The 27,626-nt window shown below is 33.7% G+C and overlaps 1 protein-coding gene across 2 annotated transcripts; it reads left to right on the plus strand.

Annotated features, from left to right (window-relative positions):
* Window positions 1–1,673: 1,673 nt before the first annotated feature.
* LOC127128343 (probable aldo-keto reductase 2) lies at window positions 1,674–26,664 on the plus strand. 2 transcript variants are annotated; one of them, XM_051057595.1, is made up of 5 exons: window positions 1,674–1,860; window positions 25,166–25,476; window positions 25,563–25,735; window positions 25,909–26,011; window positions 26,148–26,664. In XM_051057595.1, exons 1-5 carry the CDS (start codon window positions 1,758–1,760, stop codon window positions 26,478–26,480), a joined length of 1,023 nt encoding a protein of 340 aa, XP_050913552.1. In that variant the 5' UTR covers window positions 1,674–1,757; the 3' UTR covers window positions 26,481–26,664. The 2 variants fall into 2 exon arrangements, with proteins under 2 accessions (XP_050913552.1, XP_050913551.1); XM_051057594.1 differs by lacking the exons at window positions 25,166–25,476; window positions 25,563–25,735; window positions 25,909–26,011; window positions 26,148–26,664 and adding exons at window positions 2,051–2,251; window positions 2,354–2,526; window positions 2,666–3,242 and having other exon boundaries at window positions 1,683–1,970.
* The last annotated feature ends 962 nt before the right edge of the window (window positions 26,665–27,626 follow it).

Genomic DNA, 27,626 nt, shown 5'->3' on the forward strand with positions numbered 1-27,626 from the left:
TACCCCTAAGGATTCAGCCACAAATTCAATCTTCAGAGTATTTACTTGATTGGGATCTACTACTTCTCTCCTCAGCTCCTCAGCTTGCTTTGCACTTATTATTCGCTTCTCAACTTCGACTTCCCTTTCCTTCTCTTTACCTTTTGATTCACAATTACTTTGACCCGAAGAGATATTAAAGAGACTTCTACTGCAGGTTTTGGAACTAGACTCTTTTCTCTGTTGTACCTCCATGATTCTTTGAAATGGAAAGCTCTAAGCCATAAACAAAATGGCATATCTTGTTCTTCGATGTCTCCGAAGCCTTCTTCACTCAGATCTGTTAAAGCTTTACAGTCCTTCAATTGATGGCTTATTCTTCCACATACAAAACAGAACGTTAGGAGTCGTTCATATTTGAAATGGACTCACATCACTTTCTCTTTAAATTTAACCACAATACCTCTCTTTAGAGGTTCTCTCAAATCCGTAGTCACCTTAATATGAAGAAATCACCCATTTATGTAGGCCTCTATTTGATCCATCTCTTCGAATACTCCAATGATACCCCTGATCTTCTTTGTCATCGCCTCAGATCTTAACATAAGGGGTAACTCATAGATTCGAACTCAGAACACACCATAATGCATGTTTAGCGCCGAAGGTTTCTCTTCACCTAAGATACGAGCTAAGATCAACATGTTCCGATCGAAGCTCCACAAACCATTTCTCATCACGAACTCTAGATGTCTCTTCGATGCAAAGCGAAAAAGAAAAAGATTTTTGCTTAGCTCTTAAGTTTCCACCGAGTTTTTTAGCTTCCAAGCACTAATCTTGGTGCTAGTGAAAGCCCACACATTAAAGTTGTTATCTATCCAAAGTTTTCTTATAATAGTTCTTTAGAAGATTTCCTCACCGCTAACCTCATCTTCTGCCGCTACAGCCCCTTCTTCTTCCTCTTTGGATAGAGGGATATTTCTCCATTTGTCCATCACCGCCGCGAAACAGCCCACACCGGAACAAAGAAACTCAGGAGCTTTCAAAGGAAAGAGAAAAACCATGGAGGTGAAAAAACCAGAAAAGACCGGGAACGGACACCGCCACCAAAACCCTAGAAAGGAAGGGGGGAAACACGATAAGCCTAGAGAGAGAGTCTCACTTCTCTCGCAAAATACATGAGATATTTTAAGAAGCTTAGAGAGATATATATTTCCCTTTATTAAAATTAAATATTTAAAGTTATGTGTAGTGAGATGAAATCCACCTATCAAATAAATCTTTAATTATAACTAATTAAGCCTCTCTAATTTTCGCTCTATCTTTTCTTTTCCTCTATCTATTTTACTTAAAACAAAGTAACATACACCTTTTAAAGATTAAAAAACTAATTTATTATTTATTAATTTAGATAGCAACATCTAATTATAGAAACACATATTTGAATATGCGACACCTCACTTATTATTTTTTAATAATAGGATTTTGACCATTAAACTACTTTAAAAACTAATTTATTACATAAAAAAAATTCTATGATTAAGTTATAAATTTAAGTAAAAGGATGAAATGATACATTAGATCTCTTATTTGATTTAGTTAACAAAATCAAAAAATACATTTAAAAAAAAAAAAAAAAAGGATAATATTAAAAATAAGTTGAGCAGGTAGTCGGCATAGTACACCTTTAACTTTGTCTCACCTTTAACTTTGTCTCACCTTTACATAGTATTATATATATCATAGAAGATTTGTCTGGTATTTTTTTCAGAGGCAAAGCAATGTCAAAAGTAGGAAGAATGAAGTTGGGATCTCAGGGAATGGAAGTGTCCTTACAAGGACTTGGTTGCATGAGCATGTCTGCTTTCTATGGTCCTCCTAAGCCTGAATCCGACATGATTGCTCTCATCCATCATGCCATTCAATCTGGTATCACTTTTCTTGATACTTCTGATGTCTATGGCCCTCACACCAACGAACTCCTTCTTGGAAAGGTTACCACTTTCTCTTACCCTTTTACCTTTTCTTTTCATTACATCTTTTGTTTTGATGAAGTATGGAAACTGTGGAATAGGCTTTGAAGGGGGTGAGAGAGAAAGTTGAATTGGCTACTAAATTTGGAATCAAAGCTGGTGATGATGAGAAATTTGAGATATGTGGTGATCCTGCCTATGTGAGAGAAGCTTGTGAAGGTAGCTTGAAGAGACTTGATATTGATTCTATTGATCTCTACTATCAACATCGGATTGATACTCGTCTTCCAATTGAAGTCACGGTTCGATTCTTTTCGTTTTAGAATAACATATACTGTTGATAATCTATCCTATGAGATTCAACTATGTTTGATGACTTGAACTTTTTTGGTTTTCTTTGTAAGATTGGAGAGCTTAAAAAACTCGTTGAAGAGGGGAAAATAAAATACATCGGTTTGTCTGAGGCCTCAGCTGCAACAATCAGAAGAGCACATGCTGTTCATCCAATAACAGCTGTGCAGTTGGAGTGGTCATTATGGTCAAGAGATGTCGAGGAAGAAGTTGTTCCAACTTGCAGGTGTGTATGTTTTGTTATATAGTATTTCTCTTTCCTGTACTCTGCTAAACTGAACGTATGAAGCACTGACACAGACACCAGACTGACATTCTACATAGATATGAATTCTAACTTGATGAGTTATGATTTTGTTTCTCAGGGAACTTGGTATTGGAATTGTGGCATATAGTCCTCTTGGGCGAGGATTCTTTTCGTCGGGACCAAAGTTGCTTGAGAGCTTGTCGCAAGATGATTACCGGAAGGATATGCCTCGATTTCAACCTGAAAATCTGCAGCAGAACCAAACTATATTTGACAAAGTTAATGAACTGGCTGCAAAGAAAGGGTGCACACCACCTCAGCTCGCACTAGCATGGCTTCATCACCAAGGAAACGACGTGTGCCCGATACCCGGAACAACCAAAATTGAGAACTTGAATCAAAACATAGGTGCTTTATCTGTCAAACTAACACCAGAAGAAATGGCAGAAATTGAGTCCTTAGCAGATGCTGTTAGGGGTGATAGATATGGAGATGATTTAAGCACATGGAAGGATTCTGATACTCCACCACTCTCTTCATGGAATGCTGCATAATGAAGTGCTTTTCTTGCATAATGCTCATACTATAGTATTGTACCCTTTGGTGTTGTGTTTGATGCTGTTACGTTCTTTTGAGAAATAAATTAGTATGAGTTATCTTTTCAATAAATTAGTATAAATCAATGTTTCATGTGATTGCTCTTGAGCTTTAAAGTCTTCTTGAGAGATACAAAATGATAAAGTTAAATACAAAATAGGTGATGTCAAACCTTATCGCAAGAGTAAAAGAAAACAAACAGAAATAGAAATAATAAGGAAGAGGAAGAAAAAACAGATTCTATATTTTCGTGTAATGATTTTGTTAAAGTGCTGGCAGCGAAAGAAAAGATGCATATCTTGCAAGGTGAACAGGTGGCAATATTACCATTAATCTTCATTATGTGTTTAGGTGGAATAATATTTTGAGAATTAATTTAAAAAAATTATTTTCATTATATTAAATAATTCGAGGAGGATATCAACTTGGCGACCGGTGTTGGAAAAACTCAGAAGTCGGCTTTCTAAGTGGAAGGAAAAATATCTCTAAAAAAAAGAGGACATGTGACGCTTATAAATTTGGTGCTTAATTTACACATTATCATTTCACAAGGCATCTAAAAGTGTGATACAAGAAATGATTTGTATTCAACAAAATTTCTTGTGGGGTGGTAGCCGGGAGAAAACGAAAATGATGTGAATTAACTGATTATCGGTTTGTAAACCAAAGTCAGAAGGTGGGTTTGACATCAAACATTGCGGAACTTTCAATCTTTCACTCTTAAGCAAATGGAAGTGGCATATTCTCATCGAACCAAAAGTTATATGGTTGAAATTGTTAATAATGAGATACATGGATATTAAGAGAAAATTGATTGAAGAAAATAGACAGTCGTTCAACAAAAACGGTTCACTATGGTGGAGAAATCTATCACTAGTTGCTTTCTCGCGAGTTGAAGATGGCAATTGGTTTTCCTACAACATTTCATGTAAATTAGGTAATGGAAGGTCAATTGATTTTTGAAATAACAAATGGTTGGTTCTGGTTCCTTTCTGAACTTTATTTCACCTCATTTACGTGCGTGCGGAGCATATGAATCTTAAAGTGGCAGACATGGGATTTTGGGAGGAAAATATGTGGTTTTGGGATGTTAAAGTTGATGAAAACTTGTTGTTACAGGTGGATGAAAAATCTGAACTGGAGGCACTACTATCGATTTTACAGGAAACACAATTGAAGTTGCGGGTTGAAGACAGCTTCGTTTGGTGGAGGAACAAGATGGGATTTTCCGTCCGAATTTGTTACCAGGTTGTTACTGCTGTTGTTGATTATGGCTTGCAGGTTAAAGACAACTTAATTCAGATGTTAAACGTGTTGTGAATCACAAATGCACCGAGAAAACTCATATTTTTGGATGGAAGTTGTTGTTGCATCAGCTACCATCTAGAGTAGCATCGGCTAGAAGAGGAATCATCTAGAGTAGCATTGCCTAGAAGAGGTACGTCCATTATGTTTGGTTTTAGACGAATTCACTGCTCGTCTTTTTGTTGAATGTAGGGAGGTGTCATTAGTATGGAAAAATATATTTTTATGGTTGGATATATCATGTCAAAATTAGTTGGATGTTTCAAACACAAACTTTAGTTTCTTTTTGTCTTTCATAAAAGGTAGGATGAACAAACAGCTTCGGCTTCTCGTTTGGTTGGCGGCTTGTTGGTCAATTTTGATTAGCAGGAATGAAATGGTTTTCAAGGGTGATTCTTTTCGGGTCGAAGGTTTGGTGAGTAGGGCTAAAGTGTTGTCTTGGGATTGGTTTGTAGCTAGAAGAAAAGTATTGGTTGATTGTTATTAGGCCAATTGGTGTGTCAATATGTTATTTTGTCTTGCAAATCCGATTGGATTATTGGTCTAGTTTGGGGATTGACATTTTTCATTGTATTTCATTTGTCTTGTAAGGGTTGAGTACTCCTAGTACTCCTTCTCATTAATTCAAATTTTACTTATAAAATAAAATCAGGTAATTTTTATTTATTTTTTAATTTAAATTTAAATTATTACATGTTTTTTTATAATTCATTTTGCAAATATCTAAAATTTACGTACTTTTAAGAAATAAATTAGTATGAGTTCTCTTTTCAACAAATTAGGTTGTATAAATCAATGTTTTAAATTCTTCTTAATCTTGGATTAGGGCATTATCTTTCACTTTAAATATTTTTAATTAAAAAAAATGCAATGATATGAGAGATACAAAATGAGAAAGTTAAATACAAGATAGGTGATGTCAAACCTTATCGCAAGAGTAAAAGAAAACAAACAGAAATAAAAATAATAAGGAAGAGGAAGAAAAAACAGATTCTATATTTTCGTGTAATGATTTTGTTAAAGTGCTGGCAGCGAAAGAAAAGATGTATATCTTGCAAGGTGAACAGGTGGCAATATTACCATTAATCTTCATTATGTGTTTTTTTCTCGATATGTTATAAAGTGAGATGATATATGCTCAAAGTAAGAAATTTGTTAGAGGAAAAATCTCTAATAATCTCAAAAATAATAATAACCCAAAAACTACTAAATAACAAACTTAAGGATATAATTTAAATTGTAACATCCCTTTAAATTGGAATGAAGGTTTAATATTCCAATTTTGATAAGTAAATTAGTGAATGACCCAAGATAGAGAGGTTTGATGAATAGATAAGCTATTTGATTTCATTAGTCAATAGACATAAGGTTGGATTATAGACTACACAATATATTACTTTTAATTAATTCTATTTTTTTTATTATCTTACTAAAAATTCCAAAAATTCCAAATATTTCTTTGCACATAATATTATATTTTTTATAAGCACTTAATATTTTATATATTTATCACATGCTTAGAATGAAAAGTTGGTTGAAATAATATTTTGAGAATTAATTTAAAAAAATTATTTTCATTACATTAAATAATTCGAGGAGGAGGATATCAACTTGACGACCGGTGTTGGAAAAACTCAGAAGTCGGCTTTCTAAGTGGAAGGAAAAATATCTCTCTTTAGAGGACATGTGACGCTTATAAATTTGGTGCTTAATTCAATTTCAATTTACACATTATCATTTTACAAGGCATCTAAAAGTGTGATACAAGAAATAATTGTATTCAACAAAATTTCTTGTGGGGTGGTAACCTGGAGAAAAGGAAAATGATGTGAATTAACTGATTATCGGTTTGTAAACCAAAGTTAGAAGGTGGGTTTGACATCAAACATTGCGGAACTTTCACTCTTAAGCAAATGGAAATGGCACATTCTCGTCGAACCAAAAGTTGTATGGTTGAAATTGTTAATAATGAGATACATGGATATTAAGAGAAAATTGATTGAAGAAAATAGGCAGTCGTTCAACAAAAACGGTTCACTATGGTGGAGAGATCTATCACTAGTTGCTTTCTCGCGAGTTGAAGATAGCAATTGGTTTTCCTACAACATTTCATGTAAATTGGGTAATGGAAGATCAATTGATTTTTGAAATAACAAATGGTTGGGTCCGGTTCCTTTCCGAACTTTATTTCCCCTCAATTACGTGCGTGCGGAGCATATGAATCTTAAAGTGGCAGACATGGGATTTTGGGAGGAAAATATATGGTTTTGGGATGTTAAAGTTGATGAAAACTTGTTGTTAGAGGTGGATGAAAAATCTGAATTGGAGGCACTACTATCCATTTTACAGGAAACACAGTTGAAGTCGCGGGTTGAAGACACCTTCGTTTGGTGGAGGAACAAGATGGGATTTTCCGTACGAATTTGTTACCAGGTTGTTACTGCTGTTGTTGATTTTGGCTTGCAGGTTAAAGACAACTTGGTTCAGATGTTGAACAGGTTGTGAATCACAAATGCACCCAGCAAAACTTATATTTTTGGATGGAGGTTGTTGTTGCATCGGCTACCATCTAGAGTAGCATTGGCTAGAAGAGGAATCATTTCGGAACTCATAGTATGGTACGTCTATTATGTTTGGTTGAAGACGAATTCATTACTCATCTTTTTGTTGAATGTAGGCATGTGTCATTAGTATGGGAAAATATATTTTTATGGTTGGATACATCATGTCAAAATCAGTTGGATGTTTCAAACACAAACTTTAGTTGCTTTTTGTCTTCCATAAAAGGGAGAATGAACAAACAGCTTCGACTTCTCGTTTGGTTGGTGGTTTGTTGGTCAATTTTGATTAGCAGGAATGAAATGGTTTTCAAGGGTGATTCTTTTCGGGTCGAAGATTTGGTGAGTAGGGCTAAAGTGTTGTCTTGAGATTGATTTGTAGCTAGAAGAAAAGTATTGGCTGATTGTTATTAGGCCGATTGGTGTGTCAATCTGTTATTTTGTCTTGCAATTTCGATTGGATTATTGGTCTAGTTTGGGGATTGACATTTTTCATTGTATTTCATTTGTCTTGTAAAGGTTGAGTACTTCTAGTACTCCTTCTCATTAATTCAAATTTTACTTATAAAATAAAATCAGGTGATTTTTATTTATTTTTTAATTTAAACTTAAATTATTATATGTTTTTTTTATAATTCATTTTGTAAATATCTAAAATCCAAATTTAAAAAACTATTATACTGTAATTTATAACTCAAATTCCTTGTTATATAAATATACTATTTCTAAAAATATTGTAGTAATATAGATTGAGCATATATGAACCCTCTTAGTGCTTATGGTACTTTTAGTGAGGAGGGATAGATAGAATAAGGAAATAAGGATTGTATCATTGTATTGAATGAAAATACTAAATTACAAAGTGTCTTCATATATAACCAAGTTACTTGAATACTAAATAAAATAAAAAACTAAGTAACAAACCTTAAATCCGAATTAGCTTTGGGCTTGGACAACAGAACTCAACTTGGATTATATCTAATATCTCAACATACCCCATATAATCCAAGTTGTCGAAACACACTAATCATTATCGATCTGAACTATTCCTAATTTCTTTCTCAATGTTAGGAACATGTCGATCTTCAATCCTTTGGTGAAAGTATCGGCCAATTGTGCTTCACTTGAGAAATGCCTTACTTCAAGTTCATCTCGATTTACCTTCTCCCTTAAGAAGTGAAATCTAACTTCTATGTGCTTACTTCTTCCATGCAAAATTGGATTCTTCGTAAGATTTATGGCTTCCTTATTGCCGGTCTGCAGTACCAAAGGTTTCTTCACTTTGACCTCGATCTCTTCCAGCACAGATCTGATCCAAATTGCTTGACATGCAACATAAGATCTCGTTATATATTCAGCCTAACACGACGATAATGCCACCATAGGTTGCTTTCTCGAGCACCATGAGATTGGGGCACCAAATAATTGAAAGAAATATCCAATAGTTCTTCTTCGTTCTTCCTTATCTCTAGAATAATCAACATTTGAATAACAAGTAACCGTAACTTCTTTGCTTTCATAGTCTCATCGAAATTAAATTCCATAATTTATCGATCCTTTTAAGTATCTCGAGACTCCTCCTTCAGCCTTCATGTATAACGTGCTTGGTTCACTCATATATTTGCTCACTAATCCGATTGAGAAACATATATCAAGTCGACTATTGTAAACATATCTCAGAGATCCGAATATTTGTTTGAACAAAGTTGCATCAACTATGTTTTCCTCTCCATGCTTCTCCAACTTCAAATTTGGTTCGATAGGTGAAGATGTTGCAATCAAATCATCCATCCTAAATCTTTTGAGTATCTCATTAACATACTTTCTTTGATGTAGAACCATACCTTGCTTCGACATTTGAAATTCCATGCCTAGGAAGTATGACAACTTTCCCATATTCGACATTTCAAATTCCTTCTTCATCATCTCTTTGAACTTTGACAAGTTTGTCAAGCTATTTCAAGTTACTAGAAAGTCATTGACATATAAGCAGATCGTGGTTATATCTTGTGCCACAACCTGAACATAGACAACATACTCATATTTGCATTTGACGAATCCCATTTCGACCAAGTATGAGTCAATCTTATTGTTCAATGCCCTAGGTTCCTTCTTGAGACCATATAGCGCTTTCTGCAACTTGTATACTTTCCTTGCTTCCTCCTAAATCACAAACCCAGTTCAGCACCTGCAAGTAAAGCAAAATGAACTAGTTCTCCATCTGTTGTGACTTCATCATCACCAACCACTTCATAGTCTTGAAATCTTGTTGGAAGAGCCCTAGTTCTTTGAGGTATCTGACTTGTGCTTCTTCTTGCATCATAGGTTCACTCTTGTCTTCAAGCTTGTTTCTTCTTGTATCAAGAACATGCTTGTAACACATAGAGACAAACACCTTCGGATGACTCACTGATGGTTGTTTGCCACTCCACACTTCTTCGAGAACCTTGTTCTTCAGCTCCTTGGTAGGGCACCTGTTCAGTATATAAATAGTATTCGAAATAGCTTTACACCAAAAGGATTTTGGAAAATTCTTTTGCTTCAGCATGCATCTCACTATGTCCAATATGGTCATGTTTCTTCTTTTTGCTATTCCATTATGTTGAGGAGTATAAGGAGCAGTTACCTCATGATCAACACCATGTTTTTCACATAATGTTTCAAATATCTTGGATGTGTATTCGCTACATTCATCTGTTCACAACACCTTGATCTTCTTTTCACTCTGGTATTTGACAAGCATCTTGAATCTCTTACATATTTTGAATACTTAATCTTTTTTCTTGATCACATAGATCCACAGTGTTTGACTAAACTCATTGACAAATGAAAAAAAAATACATGATTCCTCTAATTTTATGCTCCTAAAAAAGACCACATACTTCTGAATGTACAACTTCGAGTATGCATGAGGATCTCATTGGCATAGTCGAAACAAAAGACTTCCTAGACTGCTTTCCGACTAGACAACCTTCATAGAGTTTGTCGGGCATCTTAAGACTTGGTATACCAGTTACCATATCTTGAGTGATTAATTGATTGAGCGACCTAAAATTTAGATGGTCAAATATCAGATGCCACAACCAACTATTTTTATGGTCGGCAACTGTTTTCAGACATTGTACCTCAGTCGTACTATTCATGGTCTTAAGTGTTCCATTCTTCGAAAGAGAATATTTCAAGACTAAGTTATTCTGGATATCGAAAAGTTCTAAGGCTACATCTTTCATAACCACTAAGAATCCCTTTTTGACTAGTTGTCCAACACTTAGCAGACTGCACTTCATTCCAGGGACATAAAGTACATATTTGATCAAGGCTTTCACTTCATTACTACTTTGAATAACTATGTTTCTAGTACCTTTATCTTGCAAATAGCTATTATCAGCAAGTTTGACCTTTCTCTTCTTCGACTCGTCAAAATCTAATAACCATACTTTTCGACCAGTCATGTGATTTGAGCAACCTAAGTTGAGGAACCAGATCTTGGGTTCGACATGGTCATATGCAACTGCAGCCATAACCACCATATCATCAGAATCATCTCAATCTTGACGTGAAAGGTTCATTCCTTCGTTCTTGCCTTTTGTTGATCCCTTGTTTTTCCTGTACCAACAATGCTTGGCCAAGTGACCCCACTTTTCATAGTTATAGTAGTGCACATCTTTTTTCTCTTCTTTGTCTTTCTGATAGGAATTTCCTTCCCCTCTTTTCAAGGATTCTGAAGCTCTATCATCAACCTTATTCTTTTGAGGATTTGACCAAGACTTCTTTCCTTGAGTCTTATCGATTTTGCCTTTGAACTTACTGGAACCACAATTCTTCTTCCATGATTGAGCATGTAGTGCTTGTATCGAGTCTTGAACTCCTTTACTTTCGAAAATCCTAATCTCATGCGCCTCAAATGAACCGACTAAATCTTCCAGTTTTAGGGTTTCAAGATTGTTGGATTCTTGAATAGCTACAATAACATGATCAAAGTGAGAGGTCAACATACACATTACCTTCTCAACTAACATATTATCAGTTAAGGTTTCATAATGACCCTTCATGAGATGGACGAGTTTCTTCACCTTCGACACATAGCCTGCAACCCTTTCGTCTTCTCCCATTGACAACAATTCATTTGTCATCACAAATTTGCAACTCGACAACCTCAACTTTCTCGCTTCTTTCATAATACTTTACAAGAATATCCCATGCCTCCGTCGCAACATGAGTGATTTTGTCGAAATTAGCCGCATCAACCGCCAATTCGATGTAAAACCTCTCCTTACAATCATTCTTCTTGGCATCCTTGTGAGCGGTTCTCTGTGCTTCGATTGCATCTTCACTAGCCTCAAGAACACCATCAGTAACCACTTTTAGGGTTTCATGAAAGCCAAATAGATATTGCATTTGTTTTCTCCATCGAAGCCAATTATTTTTGTCAAGAGTTAGAAACGAGTTTGGTAAATTTCCGTTATCATTCATCTTTGTAACGATTGATCAACAATAACCCATGATCCCGGAAACACGATATTTGATGTGTGATTCTTGAAAAAATGATCAAGAATCTAATTGGAGCTCTAGATACCAATTTGTTAGTGCTTGAGGCACTTTTAGTAAGGAGAGAAAGAGAGACTAATAAAATAAGGATTTTATTATTGAATTGAATGATAATACTAAATTACAAAGTGTCTATTTATATACACCTAAGTTACTTGAATACTAAGTAAAATAACAAACTAAGTAACAAAGCCTAAATCCTAATTAGCTTTAGGCTTGGGCTACACAAATCAACTTAGATTATATCTAATATCTCAAAAAACCCAATTAATTATAATTTATAACTCAAACTCCTTGTTATAAAAATATAGTCTTTCTTACATTAATTTCATAATCACGAGTCCTTTGTGTACTTTTAATTGTTTGGAACACATTCTTTGTCAACCCTTATTTATAAGCACATTTTAATCCTTGAGTATGAGGCTTATTTATATGGTTGAATCCCAATAACTCCAAATAATTGTACTCTTTGTTTTGCTTAGTGATTTAATCATAGCAGTGTCTGTATGATTTTTAGATGTTGTTTTGCATTGTGTTTTGATAGATTTTGCAATGTTGGATTTTAGTTTTTTCAAGTTTATTGACTTCTAATATCTATACAACTTTTGCCTAAGTTTTTGTGGCTTTCGGGAACATTTGGTTGACTATTATCTTCTCTAGTTTTATGGACCTTCTAAGGTCTTTAGTGCATATTGTTGGAGTTGAAATGCTCATGTTTTAAGAATGTTATTTTGACTCGAAATTAATTTTGGATGTACTCACGGCACACATCCAAGAGATAGCATCGAGATGTATACTTTTTAAGGATCATATAGTCCGTCTTGGAGAGTCGAAGGAGGATTTAAATGAGATTTTGGAAATTTAGAAACGAGCTTTATAAACATATGGTTTTTGCCTAAGAAGAAGTAAGACGAAATATATGAAATATAAGTTCAACAAAAGAAGAAACTTGTCTAATATAGAGGTGAAAGTTGGAGACCATATTATCCCTAAAGTCACACGGTTTAAATATCTTGAGTCTGTAATACAAAATGATGGAGAAATAGAAGGGGGTGTAAACCATCGAATTCAAGTTGGATGGTTGAAATGGAGAAAGGAATCGAGTGTTTTATATGATGCAAAGGTACGACTCAAGTTGAAGGGAAAGTTTTATCAGACCGCGGTAAGACTTGCAATTTTGTACGGGACAAAATGTTGGGCGGTTAAGAATCATCACTTAGAAACGAAAAATATTAGAAAGAGTGTCTAGGCAACACCTATAGTATTGAATATGATGGAAAATAAACTTAGGTGGTTTTGGCACATAGAGAGAAGACATATATATTTTGTAGTGAGGAGAGTAAATCCGATGGAGATAAGGAAAAACATTCGAGGAAGAGGAAGACTTATATAGAGTATAAGAGAAGTTATCAAGAAAGACCTCAAGATTAATGATTTGGATAGAAGCATGGTCCTTGATAGAACATTATGACAAGAGGTAATCCAAGTAGCCGAGCCTTAAGGGATTTAAGAGAGATTCTTCAAAACTTTGATTCTCTTAGAGGAAAAATCCCGATGAACGAATCTTGATTAAATCATCAATCAAAAATCAAACACAAAATAAGGATTCTGAATTACCTCTTGAAACATGTTTTAACTTTGATCACAAACGTGGAAAATACTATTGTCTCTACGAAGTTCACGCGAGTACAAAGTGGAACGTGGTGCTAGCCTTTTCTTGTTGAGAGAAAATTGACAATTAGGATTAGTAGGGAAAATATCTCATCTATTTATAGAGAGCTACTAAAACCCTAATGCTCTTATTTTGGATTTTTCCAAAATAAACCCAATCTTATTTAATTAAACTATTTCATTTAAATAAAATATTATTATATTTAACCAAACTCTTTTAATTAAATTAAGCTTATTTAATTTAATTAACTGTCAATTCTCATTTATTTAATTAAATAATATTTAATCAAATAAACTATATTTGTGTTAATTTATTAAATAATACAATTAATATCTAATTAAATTAAATCTTATTTAATTTAATCATTTGTTCCTATGTCAGTACTTTATGTGTGTGACCCTATAGGTTCTCGTTACGTTGACAATAATATTGAATCATATATTTAATATTATAAACAATGAGCACTATCTAGCAATAAATCACTGATATCCAAGTAACAAAAATCTCATGTGATATGACATAACCTTTCTATGATAATGATCATGTATACAATTACCCTTTTGTCATTATATCTATATTGAGCACAAGGTATAGAACGTGTCACCCTTGTATAGTCCAATATTATATTCCTTGATACTTGATAACAATAAATAAGCCCTTATATCTATATTGAACACAAGGCATATAATGTGTCACCCTTGTATAGTCCAATACTTGAACATAAGGCATATAATGTGTCACCCGAGTATACTTGATAACAACAAATAAGCTCAATATCTCATATCGACTTATTTGAGCACGTCCATGCATTTTACTGTCATACTTTATCAAGGGGCTCATAGATATTACTCTCGTATATGTAGGAGGGGCAAATTCCATCTAGGTCACTCATGTCCCTTAGCATGATTTGTAAATTACCCATAAACCATATTTATGGTCACCCTGTTATGGACAACGTTTGAAGGACAATAAAGTATTAAACTCTACATGTAGGGTCCATGAAGGAAAGTTAAAATATCGTAAAATCTTTAAAAACATGGTCGTCGCAACCATATTCGGGTTCGGGAGTCGATTAAGCAAGGTGAATGTATTAGAACCTCTCATGTTCGTTGTACTCAACGGGAACCTTTTAATTAAACATACGATTAAATGTTAGTTCATGTTATTTGTTTTCTTCGAGTTATTAAAAGTGTAAAAGGAAAGTTGAAAGGGGTCGCAAAAATGTTTTTATTAGGGTGCTTAACGAGATTGCGGGTCTCGCTCCTACGTATCCTCGGATACAATGAGGAACTCAAAGCTTTGTAATTTGGGGGGGATATATTTTGTTGGTTGGTTTGTTTTAATGAACAAGTGTTTAGATCGTATTTTAAGGATTAAACATTGACTTGCATGCTCACGGGGGAGACTTAAGCGCTAGTTTATTTATGCATTAGAAAGGATTAAGCGTCATTCTTTCGAAAATATTTTGATTGATTAAAGTGTTTTATAGTGAACACGTGTTCGGATCAAGTTCTAAGGGTAAAACATGGGTTTGTACGCTCGCGGGGAAGACTTAAGCGCTAGTTTGTATGCGTTAGAAGGGATGCATTTGAAAGGTTTCAATCGCGCGGGGGCGAGAAAATAAGTTTGGTGCATTTGAATATTTTTAAAGGTGAATGACGGATATTCGATCAGAACGAGACGTGGGCCTCAGAACTAATTATTCGGGGTATTACCGGAATGCTAAACTCCAACGATACATTTTTCATTCAATGTATTCATGAAAATATTTTGATGTACAATGAACTTTCAACAAGAACGAGATGTGAGTCTCGAAGTTAATTGTTCAAAGGTTCCACCAGAATGCTAGACTCCAATGACCCTTCTTTTCATCCAAGTTATTATGTTAAGTGTTTTAAAAGCGAAAAGAGTGAATAAAAAGCTAATCCAAGATGTGTGCCTCGAGAGCAATCATTCAATGATTTAAGGAATGCGAAACTCCAAGGATCAATTTCTTTCATATTTGTTTAAGAAAATATTTAATGTTACGTTTGAATAGATTTGAAATTGACTTGCTATGAATGGATCGGGTTTGAAAGAAATCACTTGACATTGGACCAAGGTTTCGAAAAGCCCATTTGGCGTTGGACAAAGGGTTTTAGTAGTTTTGAAATGCAAAATTAATCTCATTATATTCATCAATTTGTTTATTAATTGTCCATTTAAACAAATATTAACAAACATAATCAAAGGATAATGGATATAATTTGAATAAGCAAGAGTAAATATGCATGAAGATGATTAACATGATAGTTACACCAAAATAGTGAATTAATTAATTAAATTTTATTTTAATTAACTAATTATGTTTATTAATTATAATTACTTTGATTAATTAATGAAAACTTGATCTCATTATTTAATTAAATTAATTAAGAACTAAATAACTTAATCAATTAATTAAAATAAGGTTATGATTAATTAATTGGCATAATATATAAAAAAGAAGTAAATAAATTAAGAAAGAAAAAGAAAGGGTTGTTAGAAAATTGGGCTCAAGAGAGACCCCGACCCAACATTAAAGACAACAGATGGAAAGAAAATGGTGGGAGGGGGGAATCAGTTTTGGGAGAAGCTCAGGGTGCTAGAAGCACATCATAGGGTCAAAAATGTTGACTTCATCTCCATTACACGATGAGACTACCTTGGAGTAGTCAAAGAGATCAAACGAATAAAGGGTAAGGATCACAAGTCAACAATCCTGCACTCGCCTCACATGATTACACAACCACCAGTACATGAAATAGGTACAAGTGACACGTAACCCGCCACTTGTCAAAGTCAGTTAAACACCTTCTTAAAACAAGCAAAACAAGAGAGAGAGAGAGAGAGAGAGAGAGAGAGAGAGAGAGAGAGAGAGAGAGAGAGAGAGAGAGAGAGAGCAATTCATTCTTCACTTCAAATCTCTATTTTCATCTCCTACATCTTCCACCCTATCTCCTTTGCAACCTTCGGTCGCCAAAGAAAGGGCCCACTCGCGGTGGCTGGTGGTGGTTTTCACCATCTTCTCCGGTGGACCCTTGCTGAAAATCCCCGAAACAGAAATAACCAAACACAAACCCTAGGTTATTCTCCTTCCTGAAACTAAATTCAACCTCTAAAACCCCAAATATTTACTAGATCGAAGCTCTTCCCAAATCCAAAACCTAATTCTACAACTCAACCAAATGAAACTGAATCGCCTCAAATCCCTAATCACACAACAATTCTAATAGGAAATCAAACAGAGAAACTACACATAAGCACGAAATCAAGCTACGTGGAAAGGCAATCAAGTGAAATCAACAAATAATACACCAATATTTGGTTCGTTTCTTCGTTATTGGCTACAAACAAAATTAAATGTCACGAAGGGAGTCAAGTCAAACAAAAAGAAGAGGGTTATTACCAGCCAGAAGTTAATGGCGTGAAGAATCCCAACAGGTAACCTTCTATTTTCCCTTTTTTGTTTTGCTTTCGTCTCTTCACTTCCTCTCCTTCTGAGGATGCTTCTACTACTGCTAGTGGTTGTTGTTTGTTGTTTAGGTTGTAGTAATAGGGATAACGTAAGGGGCCTAGCTCAACTATCTGAGAAGTGTTTTAGGTTTTTTGAGCTTTTGGTGAGGCTTTGGAATGATTTTGGCAATGTTTCAGTAGAGTAAAAAGCTTGTTATTGAATGAAGTAGTGGGTTATATTTATAGGAGGCGTTGAGGTTAAGGTGACGTACGTATGAAATTGAGAAATTTTAGTTAGATGTTTCTTGAATTCACATGGAATGACGAGCTTAGATTTTGGATAGACTTAAAGGGAAATCAAAACGGTTAGGGGTTTTTGCTCAATCCCTGATATTGAGGGATTTAGGTGTAATGGAAATGAGACGCGTTTTGCTTGCTGAGATGCTTTTGCTATTTTTTTCCTTCAATTTCATGTATGTGATATGGACAATGTGTTATATGTGATGGTGTAATTGATCTTTTCTCTTTTCTTTTGTAAATCATGTTTCGTTTAAATGATTTATTGTTATGATGTGGTGCATTCTTGATGATGTTATGTTGCTGATGAATCATGATGTGCATTTGATGTTGTTTGTAGGGTATGTGGAGATGCCAAAATGGTGATGATGTAGAGAACAACAAGCACGAGTTGGGGATGCAAGTCCATATGATGTTGATGGGGATGCAATCGCGTGAGACCTCATTATAAAGACCTGGTTTTCCTTTCTCAAATTTATTTGTATTATGTTCTGGGCACACCTTAACTTATTCATGTAATGCATTATTTAAAAATGAATTTCTAATTCTATGATATGTATATTTTTGCACCTATTGGAAATGTGATTAGAAAACCCTTTTTTACTTTAAGAATGTAATGCATACCAAAAAACCTTTTTAAATTTTTTTTACATAACGTCTTTTACTAGTCAAAACAAAGATGAAAAAATATAGACAAGTGTGTTTTATCAATGATGTTCTGATCAGTGCATTTCGATGTATATTCTTCTACTATTGTACTTAGACATTTATCTAGTTTATTAATTTTACTATTTTATTGTGTTTTTAGATTTAAGTTTATTTTGCCTTTATTTTAATTTCATATTTTATTTTCAGCATTAACAATTATTTGATACATATTCACTATGCAGACCATAACTTGAGCTACGAGAGATGGATTGACACATTCTAATATGCGGTTGAAATCTAAGAGAAAGAGCTAAAAGTTTAATGTTGAAGTCGAAAGCAGATTCAGAGTGAAGGAGGGTCAATAATTTGTTGAAGTTCCAAACTTAATTAAAATAGTTAGTTTGAGCCAGTTTTTGTAATTTTTGGGTCATATCCCATAAGGGCCCGAATTTCTCTTTTGTTTTATAAGGATTTCCGCTACTACTGTTCACTCTCTCATTATTCACTATTCACAAAACATTTCTAAAGTTTTGTATGAACCTATGGAGAACTAACACTCTCAGAGTTGATCTACTGTAATCGTGCCTCCATCATGCTTTGAGGTCTTCATATTTCCCAATTAATATATTTTCCTTTAAATTCCTCTCTTTGATAATCAAATGCTTAATTTTATTTCTCTTAGGGTTGATTTATTTGTTTCGATGATTTTATGTTCCTTTACCTTAAATCGCGTCTGCTTAGTTCACGTTTGTGTTATCGCGTTTGCTTTATTTGTGATTGCTTTAACCCGTATACTTAATTTGGAAATTAGGAATATATATCTTGTGGTGTCAATTACGCTTGTTTGATTGATACTGTAATAAAAAAGGAATAGATACCGCTTAGAGATTGTAAATTATTTTGATCGATGATAAGTTAGGAGACCGAACAGTAGATCGACTTATTTCATAATCACTTATAATCACTTATTATAATCAAATTGAACCCTTCCCCCCTTTTTTGTTTTCTTATTTGGTTAATTTTCCAAGAGTCATTGCAATACGATACTCGAGTGTCGCTTCCCTTTTTACTGCGTTTTGTCTTAAACTCGTTTTTGACTCATATGAGACAGCGAATCATCATGTCCACAAATTTAAAGTACTTCCAAGTGATTAGATTAAAAGGTGGCGCTAAATGATATTTCAAGAGCAATTAAAAGTAATCTATCTTATCAATTGACAACATGATTTTTATTTTAAAATTTCTTTCCTTCACCTAGTCATGACAAAAGGCCATATGATTTAACTAATAAAATTACAACCATGAGGGAAAATAAACCATAATCCAATAAACATCTCAGTGACCCCAAGTCAAATAGTCAAAACCTTGATCTAAATTTTTCTCAAATGCAAACTAGTGCAATGAAAGATATTTAACTAAAGTGACAAGGATGAACGCATGGTCAAGATCAAAATATCAACCATTGACCTTTGATTTTATTGGATGTGTGCAATTGAGTTATTTTAGTTGATGAAGTAATAACATGACCAAATGAAATGTGAATGCAGGTGAATGTAATATAATTTAAGATAAAACAAAATTGGGGTATGACGGTATGTGACTGTATGGTCGAAAGGAGGCATTAAAGATGGATTCATATAACCTGTATCAACAAAAGAACTACGTGTCCGCTAGTTGTAATAGGAAAACTCCAAGGTAGTAACGCTTGACTTGAGGCATTTTGGGATTAAGGCATTACAATGGGAATTATTGATTTAAAATCTATCTAGATTTCTTAGGCGTTATATAAGGAGCCATATGACCAAAGTTTTAATTACTTCACCGAGCTAGGAGGCAAGTTCATGCCGAATTAGTTGGATTTTTATTTATACGGTTAAGAAGTCAGTTGAATAAGCTTGAGCAATCCGTGATGGGTCCAATTTGGAACTGATGCGTTATGATTATCCTGATGTCGAAATCTACCATAATATTCTAGGAGAAAAATTAATAGGCCGACTCTACAAGGAATGACTTATGAGACATTATACTAACGACTTGAGAGTACACCCAGATTTGTATATACAACGGTGTGCCGTGAAGTGTAGTAATTGATCAATTTCCAATACGGACTCGGGTACAACATAATTATGACACTATGTGGGTTCGTGGATAGGTAGAGGTGGAACTCGATGACCAGAGAAGTTATACGATCAATTGGAATCAGAGTAGCACATTGGAAGAATATGGGATTCATTATGCTAGGAAAAGATTGAGTCACAGACTGAGAATTCTTCCACGGTCAACAAAGCTCGAACAAAGTGTCTAATTTTCTTTTAGATGAACCTGTATGGATCTTTTGGGAAATATGTTTGGTGTAACACCATAACCCCAAAACTTATATAACAATCATTATACGTTGATTAAAGTGTTACCAACTTCAAAACATCTCAACTTTATTAAAATAACAACAGAAAATCAAATTAAAATACTCGAAAAAATCATGTTTGTTCTCAACTTCAAAATAACATCATAAAAACTCCTCAAAAACATTAATTTGAATTCAACAATTAAAATAAGCGTCCCAACCCCGGTGTTACATGATCAGAGCATAACCCTGGATAAGCAACGAAACTAAATGGAGATAACTTCAAAATCCACCTTCCACTCACAACATCAACTTCTAATCCTAATCATCTGCAAGATATCCATGGTAAACAACATCAAAGTAAAGGGGGTAAGAATTCACTTCAATTAACAAACAGTATAAGCTGCAAAGTAGAATTCAAACATCTACATAATCCACATCTATCACACATCATCATTCTCACACTCAATCCATCATCATACACCAAGAAATCACATATTCATCAATTAAATTATGCAATGAGACTCATATGCATGTGGTACCATATCATCATCAATTGTTTCACTCAGGAACCAGGTTCACTCTACTCGAACCCCGAATCCACCTGCTCAGATTCGGGACAAGTCACCAATCCACCCTGCTCGGATTGCAAATTTCCTCTTTCATCAACAACAACCCCATAATGATGCATGTCAATACACGTCAATGAAACAACAACATAATATTTAAAGTCCTCTCCCGACAATAAACAAAACTTGCATTGACACAACGATAATGATTCCCCTCACGAACTATTGTCCCACAATAACATTACAAAATACATTAATATAAATTATGATCATATAGGAGCATGTCAACATCACAACTTAAACATTCAACACAACATCATCATCAGATATTCACAATCACACAGTATCATAATCAGTAGGATTAACACTCAATATTATCGAACAACACCATTGATTCATGATTATTTCACCTTTATAATGATAACACATCACACGTATTCATATTATTTCATATACATTCATCATACTTACATGACTAAACTCCTAAACCATCACCATGTGATATTGCTTCATGTTATCTTTTCAATGCTTCAAACTGCGCCTCAAACGGAGTCACGGATCTCAAGTTACGACATTTTCAAACAATGTTGTATTGTCAGCGTCGCCAGGAAAGGATATCACTCGCTAAGCCACAACTCGCTATGCGATGCTAAGCGACGTCTCACTGAGCGAGGCCCTCCCTCGCTAAGAGAGGAGGCACAAACCTGCAACATAGAATTACAATTTTCTCTGTTGGAGGTCTTCCAGACCTCCAATTTCGATTTTTTTAAAACCCCGAATCTCAGAATTCGATATACTTCAATTATTCAATGATTAAAACAGAAAGTTCACAATATATCATAGATTGACATAAAAAATCATCACTTTTCAAGGTTTTCAAATTATTTTTCAAAGCTTTTTCAACACAATAATGGAGGAGTTTCAAAGCAAATATAAATAGAATTTTGACACATAATAGTACACGAATTTCATCACAACATCATCACATAACATCAATTCATCACCAAATTACATAATTCAATCAAAACCCAACAATCCTATTAGAGGTTAAGGACTTCTCATTATACTCTTTGTGTATTATACCCATTTATGAATAAACTTCTCCCCCTTACCTTAATCCCTAGTGAGAAATCTGAATCTGAACTAATTTGAATATGTCTTCCCTTCAACCTCTAGCCTCCCACTTGTCTTCCATTTCCTCAACTTTGATTTTTATGTACTGGTAAGAATTAGGGCTCTCTAAACTTGGATTATGCTTAATCTTAAATATTTAGGGTATTAACCTATTTAAAAATGTAATTACTCCCCTCGCTTAATCCTATATCTCTCCTTCCTCCATTCTATTTCTCTTATTTTTCACTTTTGGCCAAAGTTCTCTATTTCTTCAATTTTATTAAATAAACTACTATTATTTTAATTATTAAAATAATTCTAAATTAATTCTATCAGCCTCTAACTCCCTCTCTACACTCCCACCTCAAGGACATACACACCCCAAGCTTCTTATTCATTTAACCACAACAACATAATAATTAAATTAAAATACAAATAAATAAATTAAAATACTAACTCAAAAATTAAGGTGTTAGATTTGGGCTTTGTATTATTTGCATGAATTGATATTTCACTATTTTATCCAATTAACCTCATGTTTAAAGCTTTTTATGCGTTGATGAACTCAAGAATCAAAAATAGGTTTGTAGGGATTACTGAACTTAAGTCCATGAACCTGAAGTAGATTAATTGTTCAACTTAGTAACTGATTTAGGACTAAATGATTATAAGTTGTGACTTAAGGCTTAACGTACCGATTTCATATATTTTAACTTCAAACTGAACTTATGGATTAAGGACTAAACAATTATAAGTTGTGACTTAAGGCTTAACGTACCGATTTCGTATATTTTAGCTTCAAACTGAACTTATAGATTAAGAAGTTGTAGCATATAATAACGAGTTATACACCAAGCAATTGGGTATAACGGCTTTATTAAATTTTCGTAAACTATGAGAACTTGATTTAAGATAAATAGTCACCTTCATCAACAATGATATATAGAGAATTCAAAATAAGACTTCATAGTCTTTTTCATTTGATTACTTCCTATACTTTATTCATATTTTTTACTAAACTAAAATATTACAAAATCCCGAGTTTTACATTTTTCTTGCATTTATAATTGCTTTGTTAAAATAGAAGAATCCTTATGGAGAAGAAATTTTTATGACTTGTGACAATTTTTAGTTCACTTGCTAGAAATCCATCATCTTTCAACTCCTAACATTTATCAACACTATGAACGACACACACACACAAAAGCAAACACAATGATCATAAAAAAGACGTAAAATTAGATATTCATTTAACAAAGAACGCATAACCTTTCGTTCCACCAAAATACGATCATGTAGAGTATTTGACATTAGGGGCTATCTGCACACTTGCAAAATTCCCTTAAGTTATTTTTCTTGGAAGCTCATCAATTGCTAAAAGAGTGCCAATATGAAAAATAGTTACAAATAAAGTAGTTAGTTTTCAATACTCTAAGAGCATACCATGCTTCCTCGGCCACACTTGAGTATATGTAATTTTCAAATTTTTTGATATCCTTAATTGATTTGAATAAAAATTCAAAATAGCCACGTTTCAAAGGTGTTAAATCCCAATAAGTGATTAAACTCCATAATTTCGTGAGGTTGTAATGTAAGTCTAATACCTTCGATGGTATGTTTCTTTTACTAGTGATTAAATTTTCACTAAATTATTGTTGTAGAGTCCGAGTCCTTTTGTGAACCTGTTTAGGTATCTTGATCAAGGGACATGTTATCTTTAAGGCAAAGCTATGCAAAATTTAAAAACTAGTATGTCACACACATTTTAAAGAGCTTGTGTAAAGAATTTACTTTGCGTTTAAGGTTGTGATTCACACATAGGAGTCATTATAGGAAGAAAAGTTGATCATGGAAGGTCTTTGTGCTAGTATCTGGCGGTAGAAGAGCCCGTACCAATAACATTTTGTTTCAAACCATAGCCGGACATCTCGTCCATAAATTATTTCTATGATATAAAAGAATATTGACAATTTATTTAAATTTATTTTTTTAAGTTTATTTATTGATAAAAGTTTTGTCATGATGTTTAAGATGACTTATAACAACAAAACTTTTTTCATAAATAATTTTTAAATTTGTTTTTATTAATTCTTCATAATAACTTATAAAAATAGTTTATAATATATATATATATATATATATATATATATATATATATATAATATATATATTAATAATAATAAATAATATATTAATAAGGGGTGAGAAACATCAAAGTGGACCAAAGATAAGCAGAAAAGACTAGAAGTAGTTGAAGAAAACTATAGAACAAAAGAACAAACAAATAACAAATACAAACCAATACCATCAACATATTAGATCCTAGCATTAAAAAAACCAAATATTATAACCTAAACACTCAATCCACTATAGCTGCATATAGAGAAAAGGGTTCTGAAACCTTTTAGTGAAGGTGTAAGAATTCATTTCTAATTTATCTAAAAAACCATTTTTAGACAAAATAAAAATATTCTTCTCTTCTAACTCTTTTGTTGATTTTATGACTCCGTTAAAAATGAAATAATTACGAACTTTTCAAAAGGACCATTATACTTGGTATCAAATCATAAGAAAATCATGTTTATACTATGCCCTTAAAAGAAATTAAAAAATCACCCTAAATTCATTAGAAATAACTATCGGCCACCAAAAAATAATATATAATAAAACAGTTTAGCTTTATTTTATTCTTTGTGATAAAAATAATGTTTACAATCTTATACGTTAACATTTATTTTTAATAGGTACTAATGCTATAACCTACAAATAAACAGTTTATTATCCTTGAATAAACTCTAAACAATTCTCAACTCATAAAATTTTTATTTTACAAACTATCGATCTGTCAAATTATTCTTTTTTCTCTTGTCTCTTTTGTTTGGCTTGTTTTATTTAGGTTATGGTATATTTTTCTTGTTGGATTTTATTTTTTATTTTTTATTTTGTCTTGAAATTATCTCTGCTTCCTTGGTTTTCACATTTTTCTTAATGTGTTATTTTATTATTAAAAAAATATTTTTTATCTTATTTTAAAAGTAAGCTAAGTAACAAAAATATCAATGTAATTAAACTAATTTACAAAAATATTTAAGAGAGTCATTTGATATTCATAAAAAAGGTAAATAAATATAAAAAAACTCTATAATATCAAGTAATTAAATATAACCTATTATAGCCAATATAATTCTAGTGTTAGAAGATGTTTACCATTTTATGTTATTTATTATAAGTTAACAAAATAGGAAAGATATTATTTAGTGATTTTACAACCAAACAAAAAACTATAGTGATAATAACTTGTTTATTACAACCTTAAATTTGTCTGGCCTATACATAGTATATATCAATATCATAGGAGATTTGTCTGGTGTTTCAATCGGAGTCAAAGCAATGTCAAAAGTAGGAAGAATGAAGTTGGGATCTCAGGGAATGGAAGTGTCCTTACAAGGACTTGGTTGCATGAGTATGTCTGCTTTCTATGGTCCCCCTAAACCTGAACCTGACATGATTGCTCTCATCCACCATGCCATTCAATCTGGTGTCACTTTTCTTGATACTTCTGATATCTATGGTCCTCACACCAACGAACTGCTTCTTGGAAAGGCTTTGAAGGGAGAGGTAAGAGAGAAAGTTCAATTGGCTACGAAATTTGGAGTCAGAGCTAGGGAAGGGAAATTTGAGATCTGTGGTGACCCAGCTTATGTGAGAGAAGCTTGTGAAGGTAGCTTGAAGAGACTTGATATTGATTCTATTGATCTCTATTATCAGCATCGGATTGATACTCGTCTTCCAATTGAAGTCACGGTTTGATTCTTTTCTTTTCGACTCTCTTTGATTGAAAATGAACTATTTGTTGATATTATATAATATTTTTTGGTTTTAATTGTAAGATTGGAGAGTTGAAAAAACTAGTTGAAGAGGGAAAGATAAAATACATCGGCTTGTCCGAGGCCTCAGCTGCAACAATCAGAAGAGCACATGCCATTCATCCAATAACAGCTGTGCAGTTGGAATGGTCACTCTGGTCAAGAGATGTTGAGGAAGAAATAATTCCAACTTGCAGGTGAGATGTTTTGTTATCAAGTATTTCTCTTTCGTGTGCTCTGCTAGATAACAGTGATATGAAGCACTGACACAGACACAGAACATGACACTAATATGCAAACACACGATCTGAAGTTTCGATCTTATGTAGATATGAACTCTAACTTGATGAGTTATGTTTTTCTGTCTTAGGGAACTTGGTATTGGAATTGTGGCATATAGTCCTCTTGGGCGAGGATTCTTTTCATTAGGAACAAAGTTGCTTGAGAGTTTGTCACAGGATGATCACCGGAAGGTTTGTCGACATCATACTTTTACAGAAATTCATGTCAATTACATATTCAATCACATATTTCCTGTAGTTATCAACATATGTCAGAGAAATTGTCAATTCCGTCTTTATTTGATAATGATATACCTTAATGTTGCAGAATTTGCCTCGATTTCAACCTGAAAACCTGCAGCAGAACCAAACTATATTTGACAAAGTTAATGAACTGGCTACAAAGAAAGGGTGTACTCCGTCTCAGCTTGCACTAGCCTGGCTTCATCACCAAGGAAACGACGTGTGCCCGATACCCGGAACAACCAAAATTGAGAACTTGAATCAAAACATAGGTGCTTTATCTGTCAAACTAACACCACAAGAATTGGCAGAAATTGAGTCCTTAGCAGATGCTGTTAGGGGTGATAGATATATGGAGGGTATGAGTACATGGAAGGATTCTGATACTCCACCACTCTCTTCATGGAAAGCTGCATAATGAAGTGATTTTCTTGCATAATGTTCATTCTAGTATTGTAACTTTGGTGTTTGGTGCTGTTACATTCAAGAAATAAGTCTGTATGAGTTCCCTTTTGAGTGAATTTGATTGCATGAACTATGTTTTACAAATCAAACTTTACATTTTTGTTGTTTGATAAAAATCACATGTGATCCTTGTTTCATATTCTGAAAATTTTGTAGTTCAGTTTTATAATGATTATTTATTTACTGATATGAATTTCACTCTAGGGGTATTAACAAAATACCAAAAGAAGTGATTTTGAAAATGCATTACTTAATATTGTATCAGAGATACATTCAGTTGAGATGCTAGTGATGCGGAAACAATTACATGAAGGAAAATTTTCCTAGTTTCTGGTGTCGCTTGCTGGCCTCGTCCCTCTGAGATACCATCCATACATCAATATCATGACTTATTTTACTCAATCAATGGGAATCCACCAGTCCCTCCTTTCATAAACTAAGACTGTTGAATAAACTTAATGTTAGAGTTAATGGGTTTTAATAAATAAGTTAATGGAGAGAATTGGAAGGTCAATAGACAGTGGAAAAATTAAGAGTATTTACTATTTATCATAATTAGTAGAATAGCTAAAGTTTTCTTTGTATGTATAAAGTCCAAAATTGCATTCTAATAATATACAGAAGTTTATCAAACTATTCGTTCTTTCTGTCAAATTGGCATCAGAGCTAATGGCAAATATGATGAATCAAATGCCGTTGCCACGGCTAACGAAGTTGAATTACGAAAACTGGAGTATCCAGATGAAAGCTCTTCTCGGATCTCTAGACGCGTGGGAGGTGACCAAAGATGGGTTTGAAGAACCAACAGATGTTGAGGGATATACGGCAGCTCAAAACAAGGCGTTGAAAGAGACGCGATCGAAGGATAAAACGGCACTTTACATGCTGTTTAGGGCTGTTGATGAATCAGGCTTCGAAAAGATTGCCGGTTCGACTACGTCGAAAGAAGCGTGAGACACACTGGAGAAAGTGTTCAAAGGAGCACATCGAGTAAAGCAAGTTCGACTCCAAACACTTCGTGGCGAATTGGAGAGGATGCAAATGAAGGAGTCAGAAAATGTATCTGACTACATCACGCGTGTACAAAAGGTGGTGAACC

This window comes from Lathyrus oleraceus, chromosome 3 (genome assembly GCF_024323335.1).
Source record: "Lathyrus oleraceus cultivar Zhongwan6 chromosome 3, CAAS_Psat_ZW6_1.0, whole genome shotgun sequence".
Lineage (NCBI taxonomy): Eukaryota > Viridiplantae > Streptophyta > Magnoliopsida > Fabales > Fabaceae > Lathyrus > Lathyrus oleraceus.

Excerpts from the sequence above, each read along its gene's own strand:
- LOC127128343 (XM_051057595.1), top strand. The coding sequence starts at position 1,758 with ATGTCAAAAGTAGGAAGAATGAAGTTGGGATCTCAGGGAATGGAAGTG. Across the intron at positions 1,861-25,165 it reads TTTCTATGGTCCTCCTAAGC|CTGAACCTGACATGATTGCT; the intron begins CTGAATCCGACA and ends GTCCCCCTAAAC. Across the intron at positions 25,477-25,562 it reads GTCTTCCAATTGAAGTCACG|ATTGGAGAGTTGAAAAAACT; the intron begins GTTTGATTCTTT and ends TTTAATTGTAAG.